Raw genomic sequence first — 17,385 nt, 5'->3', positions numbered from 1 at the left:
TTTTCACAGCTTCAATTTCTGAAGGTTAGTGCATCATGCTTGCTTATTTTAGCAAGCATTTACCCTGTAGATGAGACTATGTTATAGCTGCTATTAAAGACAACTTCTACTGCAAGGTTTTGCATCAGGTGTCACTTGGTACCAGCAAAGGAGTTACATTTACCCTTGTGGCCTTTTCTGTAGAACAGGCACTGATAGCATCCAAACATTTCACCTCTTAAGTCACCCAAAGCCCTTATGTTTTCTACCCTTGCTGACTCTGAATTCTCTCATCACATCAGTTATCAGTTGCTCATACAAACCCATCGTTGACTTTAGAGGTTGTATGGATAATTTGGAGTGATCAATTTAGTTCTAAATCAAAAGAACTGCAAATACTTATGTGCAAGAAGAGGTGTATTTACATAACCATTTCTGAAAGTATTGTTTAAGTTGACTGAGGAGGCAGCAGATGAGTGATAAAAGGGGAGAAAAATGCCAAAACAGGGCATTGTAATTGATGATGGATGTGTCATTGATGAACAAGAAAATTGAAGTGATTTGATTAGTCTTTTCCAAGTAATATAATATGTGTCTACTTATAAAAGAAACTTATTTCTTACAGATTAAATTCTTTAGAATATTCATGTTCTAATAACCGTAACTTTTCAATTGGAAGTACAAGATAAATTCTCTGCCTTTTTCCTGTATTTTCTAAGGCTTCTCTTCAAAGGAACAGTGAAGTCTGTTTGACTGGATTATAAAGGCGTTAAATTCTAAAATTTGTAAATTATCACTGTAATGCAAAAAGAACGGTTTGTGTATTTAATTTTATGAATTATTTTATATTTAATGTTTTAATTTGATTCCAAATTATAACGTATAAATACTTATTTTATATGGAGCACTGGAGCTGAAATGCAATCAATTTGCAAGAGTTGTTCTTAACAGAGTTCATTCTGACCCCTGTTTCAATAAAATGAGTGAAATAATGATTTGAATTCATATTAGTTAAGAGAATGGTAAAATTAATGTATTCTAAGAAGCTTTTTTTTCTTAGTAATGTGAAAATCTTACAAACTAAACTTTCTAGTTGAAAGGGGAAGGAGGCGAAGCAAAGTAAATATGTAAAGATGGAATGTGAGAAGTGGTAAAAATAATAAGATATGTAAAAAGAAAAGGGAAATAAAAGATTGTAGTTGACAGTAGTGGGAAAAAGATTGATGTACATACCCACTGGGGAATGACATGCTGGAAAGCAGTGCTGTGGAAAGGGACTTGTGGTCCTGGTTGATGGCAAGTTGAACATGAGTCAGCAGTGCCCTGGCAGCCAGGAGGGCCAACTGTGTCCGGGGGGACATCAGGCAAAGCATCACCAGCCGGTCGAGGGAGGGGATTGTCCTGCTCTGCTCTGCACTGGGGTGGCCTTACCTTGAATATTGTGTGCAGTTTTAGGCACCACAGTATGATAAAGACATTAAGCTAATAAAGAGTGTCCAAAGGAGGGCAAGAAAGATGGTTGAAGGGTCTGGAGGAGAAACCGTATGAGGAGCAGCTGATGGCACTCGGTCTGTTCAGCATGGAAGAGAGGAGGCTGAGGGGAGCCCTCACTGCAGTTACAACTTCCTTGTGAAGGGAAGAGAAAGGGCAGACCCTGATCTTTTCTCTGCAGTGACCAGTGACAGGACCCAAGGGAATGGCCTGAAGTTGTGTCAGGGGAGATTTAGGTTGGATATTAGGAAAAGGTTCTTCACCCAGAGGGTCTTTGGGCACTGTAACAGGCTCCCCAGAGAAGTGGTCACAGCACCAAGCCTGACAGAGTTCAAGAAGCTTTTGGATAATGCTCTCAGGCACATGGTATGACTCTTGGGGCTGTTTTGTGCAGGGCTGAGAGTTGGACTTGATCATCCTTATGGGTCCCTTTCACTGTAGTATATTCCATGACTCTATGAAGATTATGATAGCAAGTGGAAGGAGACTGCAACAGCAAAAGACCCAGCAGTTTTGGTTCCCTCATGTTCCAGTGTGCATCATCTTCAGATTGCTTTAATGTTGGTATGCAGGCCTTCCCCAGTTATCTGGCATGACTGTTTGGACAGGAACCTCTTGTTAACACTTGTTTGTGCTGCCAGAACAAAACAAAAATATTTCCTTAAAAAGCAGGAACAGCAGCCTGAACAAATAATTAAAGAACAGAATTCTAAGGCTTCTGACACTGCCTGACAGCATGGATAAAAATACATGGTGCTGGAAGAGGAGAGAAAGTTGCCTCATCTTGCTCTCCTGGACTGATAAGCATTTGCAGCTTGACAAGATTGATGGGTTGAGACTTGGGCTGCAAACTGTGCTGGCTGGCACTAATGTGCTCTCAAAAACTGCAGAAACTTCACTCCCTGGACCCCATTGCTCAGACCAGCACCAGTAGCATCTGTTCTTCCCTGTGCACTAAACTTGAATCACAGCTTCCAGTGTGCAATTTAACAAATAAGAAGTGCCAGCTGCTGCCATGAGAAAATCCTGTGTGCCTGTGTTCTCATTCCATCAGTCCAGATGAGTTTGTTCTCTGGCTGGTGGGTGTTACCAGCTGCTCTTTGGACTACTATAGGTTTGAATACCCTCTGATGACTTGAGTTAACCTTGCTGGCCCAGTTTCTTCTTCTCGCCTTGGCCCCAGCAAGAGCCAGTCATGCCTCAGTGCCTCACCTCAGACTTGAATTTCTAATGGATTCTAGGTGATGAAAGAAGCAACAAAAGTGGCCATGCTGGACACAATGATACTCTAAGTAGTTTCTGTGTAGTGTTCTGCCATGTCTTTCAAGGTGGCATAAATCTCCTTTCAGTGTTCAATAACATCATCAACATTCCTTTAGGAGAAGAGAGTGGCTTTTTACTGTAATTTCTTCTCTCTGTAGCTCAGCAAGCCACTATTCCCTCAGCTGTCAGCATCTGTCACCAAAGAAACGGTGTATACTCCTCTGCTTCTCTGATAATCCATCTCAAAGTTCGTCCCCTTCTGTCACTGAGTGCTGCCAGATATGTATTCTGTGCATCTGAATCTGGGAAAACTACAAATGCTACTTCATGATGGAAGCTCCAGAATTTCTTTTTCATATTGCAGTTCCATCCTCAGCTAAACATTCATCATTTACATGTAGAAATGGAAGAGAGTCTTGTAAGGCTCTGTTTTCTGAGAATAGTTTGGTTTTGTGAGGGAGGTTGCTCAGTTTTTTTGACACATCATCCTCTGTGGAACCATTTTGCCAAATGGTTGGTAGGTCGAGATACTGCAAGTACAGAAGAGTTTCAGGGGAGGGAGGAGGTGTTGCATTTTAATTCTTGTTTAGGAAGAGGTCAAGGATCACTAGTGCCCCATTTTCAGGACCTGCTGTTTGTGAAATCCTTCAGAGATCAAGAGTGTTCTCATTTAAAGATTTAAGTGTCTCTCCTAGCCCTTTACAGTTTCCCTCTTAGTCTGTCCTTCTGGGTACATCTGAAAGTAATGGCAGCACCTTGGCATGGAGCTGTTAGGGAACTAAGCTTCTTCATTAATATTTGGGGGTTAATGATGCTCTTTCAGGTTTGATTTTGCTTCATTTTCTCTGAATAATGAATTTGAGTTATTTTCTTTCTTTTTTATATAGCTACTGTTAAGAGAATAACTTCCAGAGCTATCTACATGGATTAAGGATCTGCCATCCTGGTGTAAATATAATAATCTCTATAGTTTTGCAAGTCATGTGTCATTGTCTGAAGAAACCTGCTGGCCAAGGGAGATGGGTTTTTCTTCTGGAATTTAGTAAGGTTTTTTTTGTGGTCGTCTTCAAACATCCACCTTAAGCTTGCCTCTGCAGATGAAACTTGCTTTTGTTGTGTGGTCCTGCAGCGCTTGCTTGTTTTCTCTCCTGTTAGGAAAGATGCCTTTGCCCTTTACCCTCCTTTGCTTTTTAGGCATATCCTGTTGGCCTTCATGTGCCTACTGTTTCTGTGGTGGCACTATATGCTACCAGGAGGAGTTCCTGAGCAGAAAAGTGAAAGCATTCATTTCCTGTTCTCCCTTTTTTTAACCTTGAGACAGAGACACTCCAGTTATTTCTTTGTCCACCTCTGTGCAAAATTATGCTTGTCATCCTGTTCATCCTTCCCTACCCCAGGTACGTAGGTGATTGAAAAAGCTCTTCTCTCATAAATCTCCTGCCCCCTTATTTGTCGACACTTAGTCCAGCTTGCAGTACAACAGGGTCACCATGTTAATGCGTAGAATTGATGACAACCCTTGTCACACAGTCTTTGAGGTTCAGACATGCAGTCAGAAAATTGTGGTGTCTCTCAAAGGTCAGATCTACTAAAGATACATTTAGTAGTCAGTAGTGTGGACAGTACAACCCCCTGTGAAGCAACAGAGGGAATACTCACTGGATATGAGGAGTAGAAGAGTCCGGGTCTGTCACACAAGTAAACCTTTTCCAAGTGAGGGCATATTCTGTTAGTGTTTGCAGTATTTTTAGTCTTCTCTTTCTTTTTTTTTTTTTTTAAACTCTTATAATGTCCTATGGTTTATGAAGATTCTTGCCCAGTGATGCTCCGCCCTAGCAATACTGTGTCTGTGAAATCAATCTGGTTTTATCTTTGCTGGTTTACAGCTCAAAACAGTTGGTTCTTTACCACCACTCCCCCTATACCTGCCAAGAAGAGATCATCTGATATACCAGAGCTCTAAATTAAGATACCATGTGACTTGCAGATTCTGAATTGGTGAGCTGTTCAGTTCATTTTCCCTGCCATTAGCTGTTAGGAAGCATTGTCTGTTAAATTTGTGACATGCTGTTTTCCTGAATTTTACTATACTAAGCCTATCCTGTTCATCAGTCTAATTAAGTACTACTGGCTGTGTTCTTAAGATGAAGCAGTGGAATTACCACTGGAAACAGCATTTCATGATCCTTATCTTTAGGAATTTTGTTTGTTTGTAGGGATTTTTGGTTTTGTTTACTTGTTTGTTTTAGGATTTTTTAGATAAGTAGTTTAAGCTCTTCATCCCTGTGCTTATTTGTCTCTGGAGTTGCAGCTAGCTCATCTACAGTCAGCAGTCTGACATTACTTGTTTTCATGGAGCAGCGTCTATTAAGTTTGTCCCTAAAGCATAATTGTCAACCATGAATTTAAATAACTTAGTTATGCTATGAAATTACCAAGGAAGCTGCACAATTTGGGTGGCTGAAGTTGTCAAGCTGTGTGGATGGTGAACAGCACAGGCCCTTTCTTGCTCATTTAGAGCATGAACCTTCAGTCAAGGTTAGGGACCTTTATTTCTGTGGTACTTGGTGGGTAAGAAAGAGCATTGTAGCATGAATATAAAATAATTATTTTGAGGTATTAGAAATCTGTGTTTCTAGAAGGAAATATTTTGTATATAAACCCAGGCTTGGCACCATACAAACAAATGCCGATGAGCTACTTCCCAAGAAAACTTAGAACTGCGTTTAAAGACAAAGGTGTAAGATGGGTACTCTGTTTAAAATTAGAATGCAAGTTGATATCTGAGAAGCCTTATAACTTCCCCAGTGGAAAAGTTCAGGAATGTGTCTGCAAGATTGCGATGTTGTTGCAACTTGTTTTCTTACCTCATTAATCAGAATGATAAAGTGGTGACAGGAGGTACTTCGCTTGCATCCGGAATGTCTTCCTGGTGTACCCTCATGATTGATCCAGTTCATTTTAGAGATGTCTGTGAGAGAGCAGAATCAAGCACAGACTATTGTGATTAAAAAGAAGGACTCTGTCATAAATTCTAATGTGGTGAAGAGAGAGTTGTTTGCCTTACGAGGAGTCAGGACATCTTTCAAAACAGTTTTGTGCAAAACTATGACACGAAGGTCCCCTTCTACAGTTAGAAACCCCTCTGCTCTTCCCTTCATTCAAAGGAGGTCAAACACTCCTCTGAAGGGATTTTGTAAGACAAACTGCAAATGCTTTAGGACACTTTTATTGTTACTGTTCTCTACAGGCAGTATGGTCTGATTAGAATAAAGGTTTTGTTTGGCCTATGTTAAATGGGAGTTTGCTGCATACCTGCAGTTTCCAAATCTACCAAACCTAGAGATAATTATAGACATGGTAAAAAAAAGTCACATTTATTAAAGTCTAAATGAAACATTTTAAAATCCCTCCTTCTCCCTCCTTTTTTTTCTTTCTATTTTAAATGTCCTTTGTCAGCAGGGTGTTGTAGAAGAGTTAACAATAAGCATACAAGTATCCTTAGATATTTTTTCCAAGTGTTACTGGTTTGCCTGTTTGTGTAAGAACTATATGTACTGGTGCATATCCCTGTGGGGACCTTCTGAGTGTGAGAGTAGTCCTAATATGTCAGGGCCAGAACTGGCTCTCAAAATCAGGGCATTGCCTCTTTACTATACGAATGTCTTTCTTGTAGAAGGTTAAATTAATTTATTTAATTCTAAATTACCATATAGTGTTGTAAGATGTATGATGAGACATCATTTATGTAATAAGATTGTTGTTTGTTGATTTTAATAGCCTTCAGGATGGCTAACTTGAAAATGAGAGAAATGCATTGATTAAGATTGTTATCAAATAGAATTATATAAAGATTTCGGTAGGAAGCAAGAACAGGGAATATTAGTTCTTAAAACAGTTCCTGCAGCTGTTATTAATCATACAGATAATGCATAATGTAAGATCATTACATAAGATCCCTTGGTTTAAAGTTGCCCTTAAAATGTGCAATTTGAATCTGAAAATGAAACTTTCATCTGAGGCAGTGGCAGTGTTATCATCTAAGAGCTGCTGAAGACTCTTCAGCAAGATAAGGGAGGGAAGCGGATGGAGCTTGGAGCCAGCTCTCCCACCCACATTGCCTGTGGACAATTTGTTGAAACCAATTTCCAGATTTCAGTAGAAGCTGCTCAGCAGCCTGCAGTGCTGGAGGTTCCTCAGGGCCCCTTGCTGTTTGAGGCTGGTGAACAGGGGACAGCAAGTCCAAGGTGGATGACCTTAAACAGGGGTCAACAAATCAGCTGTTGGTAATGAAGGAGTGTGAAAATACCTAAGCCTCACTGAAAATAGTATCAAACTGCTGTATATTCATTTTTTTAAATCTAAAAAACGCATTTCTTGTATTCCCAGGCAACACATTATCAAAAAGACTGCAGGCAAAAATCTCTGCTTTAGTATAAATTGTAGGTATACAGGTTGACAGCGATTGCCATCTTGTGTACAGTGATGTTCCTTGAAATGCATAATACCTACTCTGACTCAATTACAGCTGCCATAAAACTTTCAAATAATGTGAGCACCTTGCATGAGGGCCTACTTTACTTAATAAAAATAGAGTTATGCTCTTTATAATTAAACTAGCAAGCAAGACAGTGTGATTGGCTTGGTAACTGTGAATGTGAGTCTTGGAAGGTAAGTGCCCTCTAGGGATTTTTGTTAGCAAGTTCTGCCAAGTATTGCGAGATATGGGAAGAAGGGTTAATTGATAGCTTAATTAAATCTCTTTTCTTAATATAAAGTAGTTCGTTTGATATACCTTGCAGATGCAGTATACAATACTACTTTTTGTGATAGCTAGTTTCTTCTCTTGTACTATTTAAATAGCATGTTAATTTTAAAAGTCAGTCTCTGCTGCCATCATTCACTTTTTTTTTTTTTTTTTGGTTTGGTTGGGGTTTTTTGTTTGTTTGTTTTGTTTTGGGTTTTGTTGTTTGTTTTTCTTTTTTAGGGCTCATAATCCCATATAATAAGTAGCTCATGTAGCACAACATTATCTTTTAGGTACTAAAGTTCTTTAAATAGCATACAACCTTGTAACTCCAGATTAGTATTTCTAAGTATTAACTATAATATTAATGAATTAATTTTCTTATGAGAAAGGAAAAGCAGTTCTTAAAAAAATCACAAAGTTAGGACCTTCCTGCTTTCTCCCTTCTGAAGCATATGTAAGGACAGCATTTATAAGATCCATTTAGCCAAACTGATGAGCAACTGGCAGTGCTGGCTTGTGCATACAGGGGGAGCAGCCCTCCAGGATCACTGCTTCTTCTGCACACCTACATACGTGTGTTCACTTTCCTTGCCCATCAGTCAAGTGGTCTCTGTGGCCCTCTTAACTCCCTTGCTCTCCAGCACTAAGCATTCCTGTGGGATACATGGTTTGAAGTTGCAGAGTCAAACACGCAAACCAATGGAGATCTCGGCCCTGTCACCAGGGGTGGTTGCAGGGAGACTCCTCCTTGGAGAGGCAGCCACAGCATGGGATGCAGCTTCACTGAAGTTGCTGTGGATCAGAAGGCCACATGTCAGGTGACTGGCTGCAGCTAAATGCTTCCTGGTGTGTTGGGGGAAGACATGGTATGCTGTGTTCATTCATGGGACTGGGCTATCTGTGTGGCCTTGTTCAAGGAGAAGGTAGAAGTTCACCTCTCTGAAAGGTGGGGATATAAGCTATCCAAAGATTTGGTATGACACTGTTTTGCCTCACTTATGCTGTCTTGTGCCTATAAAATTGAAATGTTTTGGGTTCCTTCCTTAATAAAGTTATTTGGCAAATGTAGGTCTACTAATCCTGGAAATACAAAGTGCCCAGTTCCCGCTTGAGTCATAATAGTTTTTCTTTTAATTTTAAGGAGTGAACAAGACTCTGGGGTTGATGTATCTCTATTGAGAACATCTCTGTTAATAATGTTTATTATGAGTAAAGCATCATTTTGGAAGTCTGCCATCATTGTTTTAGAAGCAGCATACAGACAAGAGTGGATGTAGTTTAATCACAGTGAGCTTAAAGGATCCTGCAATGGTCCAAATATGTAGTGCTTGCTCCAGTTCCTTCTGGAGTGTAGACCTTTCTAAGTCTAAACCTGGAGTTTTAGACTTACTTTTCTGCAGCCCATTTCAAATTCCTTTCAGGTTTTCTGAGTTACTAATTTGATTGATAAAGCTTGATTAAGTAACCAAACCAAGGTAATTGTCAGAATAAACGGTACTGAAGTATTCTGCTAATGTCAATAGTGTCATCGTCTTTATCCACGTTTTCATTAGTGTTTATGATATGCAGAAGCCAGCTCTTTTATAATAGGGGCAAATGTAAAAAGAATGTAATGCCTTCTGGATCAATGTAAATTTTTAATTCAGTAGTAGAAGCTTCTTAAAGAGCAATAGATCCTAACAATTTGAATGGGCAAATATTTAAAAGGTGGGACATGTTTTGTTGTTGTTGGTATTTTGTACTTTGGAAATGCTTTGGGGATCTTTGGGCTAGGGATGTTAGAGGTCCTTACTTTGAGTATAGATAATTCTGAAGATGGGTCTTACAGAAACTTGCATAACTGCTTCCCTAAATTAACTGAGTTATCCAGATATTTTTCTCAGAGATGGCCTGTGCTGTAATTTCTGATAGTACAAGCTCTGTCCTCACTGTGATACACAAGACACTTGGCAGGTGCCAAAGTAGTTACTCTTTCTGGAGCAAAGTAGCAATGTGTTGAGATTTTATTGAAATATAATACAGACTACTCCAAGTTATGGATATACTAAATGTGTATTCCTGGAAATAATAGTGAAATGTGATGTCTCGCTTGTAATACTGTGTAACGCTGTTTTAATGCTGACAGTAAATTTGTACTTGGCATGATACTGTGAGATATGTAGATTTTCCCATGTTTCAAGCTGGTTTATGTATGGGGTATTACTGCAATAAAATTGTATTGTTTGTTTGCATGCCACAAAATAAATTGCAACAAAGATTGCTTTAAAATCCACTGCTTCTCAACCTTGGGAAGGAGGAAACAGTGTTATCCATTTGTATAATAAAGCAGTCCCTTCAGACTGACACAGCACACAAAATTTGTTTCGTAATAAAAAGCTTTTTCAAATAAACTTCAAGGGGAATTACTGTTGTCAACTCAAAAGCTTTCCATTAAAATTCGTGGAAGTTATCCATGGCGAAAGGTGTTATTGCTCTGTTATGTAGCAAGGTGCATTACTGCTGCAGATCTGTATCTTGCAGGAAACTGCAAACTGGATACAGTTTGCTCTGTGTCTTACCACAGCATGGTACACAACACATATAGCTACTTTTTTGGCGAGGAGCTGAAGACAAACATTCCAGCTTTGGGATAAATGCATTAGTTCTTGTTCTGCAGTCTGCTTCTAGTGCACTTGTTGCAACCAGTGTACATACAAGCAGTCTTGTAAGCAGTGAGTATGCAGCTTAAACTGTATAAATTTACTTGTGAGTTAAAAAAACCCCCAAACTCTAGCATTTTAAAGCTAAAATTGTGGCATCAAAAGAGAAAGAGAAAAAAAAAGGAACAAAAAGAAACAAACAAAAAATCCCTAAACAAACCAAAGGTAGGCCATAATTTAAAGTAAGTTTAACTTAGGAGGTTGTTATTGCCTTAAGGAATACCTGTATTCTTTCCCACCTTAAGGAACATTTTTTTCGATTGACAACAGGAGGGACCTGCATGTGCTATGTATTTGTTAATTTGGCTACTCACAGAAGGGAACTGTAACTTATCTTGATACAATGTGTAAGAGAAACAAACAGTACTTCAGTGGCAGAATGTTCAGGAGTTAAAATTTATGTGGCTTCCATTCTTCATCTTTTCTTTTACAGTCCACTCCTTTACACCTAGCAGCAGGCTACAACAGGGTTCGGATAGTCCAGCTTCTGCTTCAGCATGGTGCCGATGTGCATGCAAAGGACAAAGGGTATGCAAAATTAACTGATTTATTATCTATTTGCAGCAGAGGTTTTGTATTAATCAAGATGAAGGTTAATTTCTCTGGTTCGTGTTGCAGCATAATCTCAAATAGTTGGCTGAGGATGCGATACTTGCTTCCAAAATCTGTGTGTGGTTCATCATAAATGAACCTTTGTTAGAACCCTGATAACAGACAGTTGTGATTGTACTTGTTTTAGGTCTTTTTTTACACCTTTAATTTTTTTTCCAGTCTTTGTTCTTTATTTCCATGCACAGACTACCCTCTGAAATCCTGGACTAACAACATTATTTTAGAGAAGGCAGTGGGGGGGAGATACGGGGGCTTAGTGAAAAACGTGCGTTGAAAAGCCTGTCTGTAGTCTCATTATGCTGTTGCATATATATGGGTGTAATTCCAAGTAACATCAGTAATGCTCATGTGCTCACAACTAGTGGTCCTTGGAGATGTATCTTGATTGATGCTGCCAGCAAAAATCAAGATGTAGTAGAAGCTAAGCTATATGCTATTTTTGCAGTAAGGTTAGTAGTTATGTACGATATCACAAAAAGTGCACAACAGTCAGAAATCTGGAATTATACACTTTGAGCATTGTTCTCAGCCAAATGATTCTGATCTGTAAGGTGACGATTTTTATGATGGTCTGTTAGAAGGGCTTAGTCCTAACATTGTAGAAATTAAACCTCTGGTCCCTGGTTAAAGGCATGCATTTTGTATTCAGAGTCCATAGAAGTAATAATTGTGTCTTCTGTCTCCATGAGCAGACTTGAGGCACTTCCTATATTTTCATTTTCTGCTGAGTCCAGCCTAGTGTTAAAAGATTTTTAATCAACTTCTTAGCTTTTTTCCTTTTTTGCTTTCTTTCCAAACCAGTCCTCGGTGCACTTAAACTCTTGAAGTTTTACTAGTTGTAGCACTTTAGTCCATCCATTCACCCCCATGGCTTTTTAAAATCAGAACTGTTATGAAATGCATAATGACATGTTATTCAAGTAAAAAAAAAAAAACCAAAACCAAAAACCACAAGAAGAAAATAAAACACAAAAATCCCACAATAAAGCTCTATATAGTACCTATTCAGCTAGATCCAGCACTGTTAGGCAAGTCTGAGGTATTTTAACCCTGTCAAAAATTTCAGCATCAGTTGGTAGAAAATTCCAGCATAAATGCTGTAATGAGCTTTGAATGATTTGCTTGGAAAGTGTAAAAAGTAACTAAGTTGAGCTTGAACTGGGCGCTGGAGAGGAGGGGAAAGAAAGGAAACAAAAGGAAAACCAATATGCTTGCTCTGTATTAAACTTTAAATCAACCCAAACATATTTAGAAATGTCTTAACATCCTAGTAAGCTCCCACTTTTTTTCAGTGACATCACACATTTACAATCTCTGGGGTGTTTTGTTTTACTTTACTGTTTCTTATTTATACACAATTTATAGGTAAATAATGCTATAAATAGGTGTCACTTTACATTTAAGGAGATAAATTAAGTTACATTGATTTTATAGACCTCTTAGGTTCTCTTCAATGGGATCAATTCAAAGAGAGCCCTTAGGAACTGGGCTGCATTTTCAAAATGGTCACCACTTCCAGTTACTCCCAAAGAGAAGCCTTGCCAAGGAAGCAACTCTTTTTCCACTAGTCCTTTCTTTCCCTTACAGTTGTTATGCACAAAGTTGCAATGTGCTGGAAGAAGAAAGGGGAGGGAATGCTGCAGAAGTGGCTGGGTGGATTGCTGTAGTGATTATCTTTGCTGACTGGCCTTGAGATGACCATCATTTTGGAAGAGGTGCTTGGTGAACTGAGTAGTTTCTCTCTGTCCCTCACTTGCACCCATAAATTGTAATAAGGAAAAGTGATGATGGAAAGATAACAGTTTGGAAAATTTCCCCAAACAGATTTCCCTCTCCTGTGACAAATGCAGTGTTGCTTCTCAGAGCAAATACCTTAAAATTAAGTTCACTTAATTGCTGTCCTAATGCTCTTTGAGTTGATTTTGCAATTCTGGGAATCACTCCCTATATTTTTCATAAATGGGGAAGGGTTAATTATTGTTTTCAGTATATTGTGCACAGTTGATCCATAAGTAGCCTGTCTTACTTGGCTTGAATTAAACTCATTTTTTCCTCTGTGATAATTGCCCTATTTGCATCTCCTATTCAATGCATGACTTTTTTATTACATCTTGTGCTTATGACCAAATCCCTGTTATTTACGTTGCTAGTGTCATTTTTAACTATGGCCTGCAGTAACATAACTGTACAGAAAATTACAGGGACTCTCTTAGAAGTATCATGAACAGTTAAATAGGTTGTACTATAAAAAATGGAGTAAAATCAGTTCATTCCACAGTCTGAAGCAGCAATTTGATATTTCCACATCTTCATAATGTACCCAGGAGTTATGTTAGTGTTATCTGGGGACTTTTGTTTTTCACATATCATTTTAAACGGGAGTTCATATTTAAGCAGAAGCAGAACACTGGTAAGCAAATGGAATGCAGAATGGAACTTTTCCCCCTCCTTAATAGCTTCAAGAAAGATCATGTCAAAGCCACTTAATGCTAATCTTAATGGTAGATTAAACATCTGTGGCCTGTTTAGACAAAAAAACACCAACAAAAAAGCCCCCCAAAAACAAGACCCCGAAGCAACAAACCCCCATGTTTTAATGTGAATCTTAAGTAATGTGTTGTTTGGAAAGTCAGATTTTCTCATTAGTTTGTGAATCCTAATTTTTATGTAAATAGTTTAGCTTTAACTTGCTCTTTTCATCTCAGTAGAGAAAAGATTGTTCCTCTTTCCTTAAAAATGCTGCTTAAATAAACGTCATTTGCCTTCTTCTTCCATACAGTGGTCTTGTGCCTCTTCATAATGCATGTTCATATGGACACTATGAGGTTACAGAGCTGCTACTTAAGGTAAGCAGAAGGATGGAAAATAATTAATTACTGTAGATTCAGGTATTAGGTGAAATATGAACTGTTTATACTAGAGTTGAAAAACAAGACTTTTGTTTTTCTGTAGTAACAGGTTTCAAACATCGTATTGTCATTTCAGAAGCCTGCAACTTTGGGTCTTTGTGTGTAACAGTGTATGTGTTTTTTCCCCACCTAATTTCTTTGGATTGATAGTAGAGTTTATTTAAATATTTCTGTGCAAAAACTATCTCTCGCAGAAATTCCGAAATTTTTTTTTGAGGATTCAACAGTATTTTTGTGTATACTTGTATTTTAATTAATTTTTTTGTCTATGTGTTCATATATGAAAGAGTAGAACCATTTTTTTTTGTTTTTAACAAAATGAAATTTGTAAGCTTTTTAGTTGTAGGAGATGATTTCTTACTAATCCAAGGCTTTATTTGCTGTGCTAGCATGGTGCCTGTGTGAACGCTATGGACCTGTGGCAGTTCACCCCCTTGCACGAGGCTGCTTCCAAGAACCGCGTGGAGGTCTGCTCCCTCCTGCTGAGCCACGGCGCGGATCCCACGCTGGTCAACTGCCACGGCAAGAGCGCCGTCGATATGGCTCCAACGCCTGAGCTCAGGGAGAGACTGACCTGTAAGTGTTCTCAGACTGCAGGCAGTTGGTGGTGGGTGTAAAAAGGGATGCTTTCCTTTCAGGACGGCTTCGTTGAGCCTCACAAGTGGATGCAAAGCAGCAGAGTAGCTGCAGCTGTGCTGCTTGCTTTGAAGTATGCAGGTACCTCTAATATACTGTTTGTGGTATCGCCTGGTTTTCTTAAAATTATTAAGGCACTGCTGAATCAGTGCTTGTGAGTTTTTTAATGCTTGAAGTCCAGGTCAGTCACACAGGAGCCTCTATATTGAGGCTCTTTATTGCACTTAAATGGAAACTTCCAAAACGTAGGTACCTTCGGTGTGCAAACGTGGAGATCGAAATTCCATCACCTTCTTTTGCAGTCCTTGCAATCCTTATGCTGCTTACAAAACAGTCTTTCAGCTCTAATTTGAATTCCTATGTCTTTGCTTGCCCTCTTTGAGAGATTTGTTTTCTCAGTGTAATAAAATGTAAAAGAATTAATTGAGACAAGCATGGAAACAGAGTATTATGAAGTTAGATAAAACTTCTTGAGAACTAGATTGTCAATTATAAAGTTTTTGGTTTTGTCTGTTGCCCTTCCAGTAGAGCAGAAGCCCCCTGAGGCTAATCATGTGATCTTGCACTACTCACAATCACAGGTAGTCAGTTTTTAGTCTGTCACTATTCTTTGCATGTGAAGGGGGTGAGACCACGTGCAGCAAAAAACTTTAATCTAGGAGGAAAGAGGAGAACATTAGTACCTCTTACCTTCTTCTCTAGTCTGTGTTCTGGGCTAAAGTGAAAGATGCTTCTGGCTCTGAGGAAGGTTAATTTACCATGTACTTAAATTAACAAGCAAAAAAAAATCTATTTAAACTTTGTTTTATTTCTGTATGTATAGTTCCTCAAAAGTAATGGGGGAAGATTATTTCCATTAATATCCACTGAAATTCTTGTACGAATGTGACTGTTATGTCAAATTTGGCAGTGTCTTGATGGCACTTCTTGTATTTTCATACCCTAAGTATCATGTTTTTTATCTTCTTGAGTTGTTTGATTTTTATACTTTGGTAATAAAATTACATTAAATTTGTTATTTCAGGATTTATTTGTACTTGTGCTTTGAGTAATGCTTTGCTTACAAAGAAATTTGAATTATATTTGAAATTAAAATTTAGAAGTTATTAATATTTATTTTTATGTATAAATCCACAAAACCACAAGAAGTTAAAGCTGGGAGAAGAAAACCCCTCTTTAAAAAGCTTAGTTTTTCCATCTTGCTTAGGAAAGAAAAATACTGATATTTTTACTGAAATCAAGGTGGTTTTTTTTTTCCTAGTTCCCAGGGTCAGACATAATTTTTGCTAACCTACCTTTCATATGTACATTTTAAGGGAAAGACTGTCATTCCTTTTTAAATTCTAAGTTATTTAAAACTAAAGTGAACTAGTTGCTGACCTAAACAAGATGTGAACATAACAAAATGACTTCTCCTTACTTGCCAAGATATATCTGCTGTCAAAACCTGTCTCATCTTTGTAGCAGACTGGCTTCAAATGCTTAGCCAGTTAGCTTTCTTTAAGACCAATAGTTTAATATTTTATGTGTGTATTATTGTTACTGTTGTTGTTATTTATAATTTTATATATATTATATATATTTAGGCTTTACAGTGAATTTTTTGTCATTGTGAATACGATAGGGTTTTTGAAAAGCTACTGTAATGCTTTTTTTCTGAAGAATATGCCATAGCATTGTGCTCACTTGAACTCATACGTAGGTAATTCAGAGGTCACATATGCATTTAATGTCACGGGGGTGGAGGATAAGAGAGGGAAAAACTATAAGGATTTTACTCAAGGAATCAATTGCCCTCTCCTTTAGAATGTCCCTTTGGTTTCAGCAAAACATGTTTTATGTTCTGTGTCCAGGTCAGCTACTTCCTGAAGACATGTAGAAGCATTCCTATTTCCTCATAATTGAGTTTAGCTACCTTTCTCCTATAACATTTATAAATGTGACATGTTGCTGAATATTAAATGCATCTTTTTCCTCTAACAGATGAATTCAAAGGACACTCTTTACTGCAAGCAGCCAGAGAGGCAGACCTAGCCAAAGTGAAAAAGACACTTGCTTTGGAGATCATTAATTTTAAGCAGCCACAGTCTCATGAGACTGCACTGGTGAGATTATCAAGTCAATCCATTTGTTTTATGATAAATGTGGTGGTAGTTTGGCAGCCAAGGAGTTTTATTTCCACACTGTGAAAATACATTCATCATCTGAGATTGAGGATTTGCCATCAAACACTTAATATATTAAAATAAAATCACTGTTATAGAAAAACACCATATAATTTATTTTATCACTTTTTTCTTCCTTCTGGTAGATTACAGAAGCCCTCTAGCCACTCCCTACCTTTTCTTTTTTCACTTCTCTTTCTTTTTTCCCCATCACTCTCTTTTTTTTTTTTTTCAATCAGTTGCTGTGTTTTTTCAGGGGTTAAATTCTATCCTGTGGTCCAGTGTTTCCTTCGTATTTTATATGGGCAAACTTGGATTACAAATTTTCTTCCATATAAACTTGTGGTGAAAACAGGTGTATATCATAGGGTCTTATAGGATTAGAGTAATACTGACAGTGCCACATTAGCTATGGAAACAGAGGTCTTTGAGGCTTTCCTCGCAGTATCCTGCTCTTGTTTCATTGTTAGAAGAAGCAGTGGAGGCAAAGAACACGGCCAGTATCTCAGATGAAGGTGTTGAAGCTGAGTGGGACTGATGGTCTTATTAAACCCACTATAGTTATGATACTTTATTCCAGTGGAACATTTTCTTCACAGTGGTAGGTCTCAGCCACAGGCCTACAACTGCATATTTGGTGTTACAGACGTTGTGGTTGTGATCAGAACACTGTGTGTTGAGTACCAAGCACCCATATGGTCTGTTTCCTCTGTGGAGGACTCAGCATCCTAGCCTGAATTTAGAAGCAAGATAGAGAAGAGAGATTTATAGGCTGAATGTGAAAGCGGTATGAAATTTGCAAGGATGTTATCTTTTTCTTCCTGAGTATATCAGCTGCTGCTGTGTGGCATCTCTTTAGCTGTGTAGTGATCACTTCATAG

At 38.3% G+C, this 17,385-nt stretch overlaps 1 protein-coding gene across 1 annotated transcript in view; it reads left to right on the top strand.

The window, feature by feature from the left end:
* LOC114065772 (poly [ADP-ribose] polymerase tankyrase-1) overlaps window positions 1-17,385 on the top strand; it is a 102,992-nt gene that overhangs the window by 50,355 nt on the left and 35,252 nt on the right. Inside the window, exons 4-7 of the mRNA XM_027899918.1 lie at window positions 10,616-10,710; window positions 13,574-13,640; window positions 14,093-14,279; window positions 16,323-16,444. Coding sequence (XP_027755719.1) covers window positions 10,616-10,710; window positions 13,574-13,640; window positions 14,093-14,279; window positions 16,323-16,444 — 471 coding nt within the window. The remainder of the gene's footprint in view (window positions 1-10,615; window positions 10,711-13,573; window positions 13,641-14,092; window positions 14,280-16,322; window positions 16,445-17,385) is intronic.

Source organism: Empidonax traillii, unplaced genomic scaffold, assembly GCF_003031625.1.
Source record: "Empidonax traillii isolate 1590-97213 ecotype Southwest subspecies unplaced genomic scaffold, ASM303162v1 scaffold695:size336133, whole genome shotgun sequence".
NCBI classification, from domain to species: domain Eukaryota; kingdom Metazoa; phylum Chordata; class Aves; order Passeriformes; family Tyrannidae; genus Empidonax; species Empidonax traillii.
Note: the sequence above shows the minus strand (reverse complement) of the source record. Positions and strands in the feature narration are given on the sequence as shown.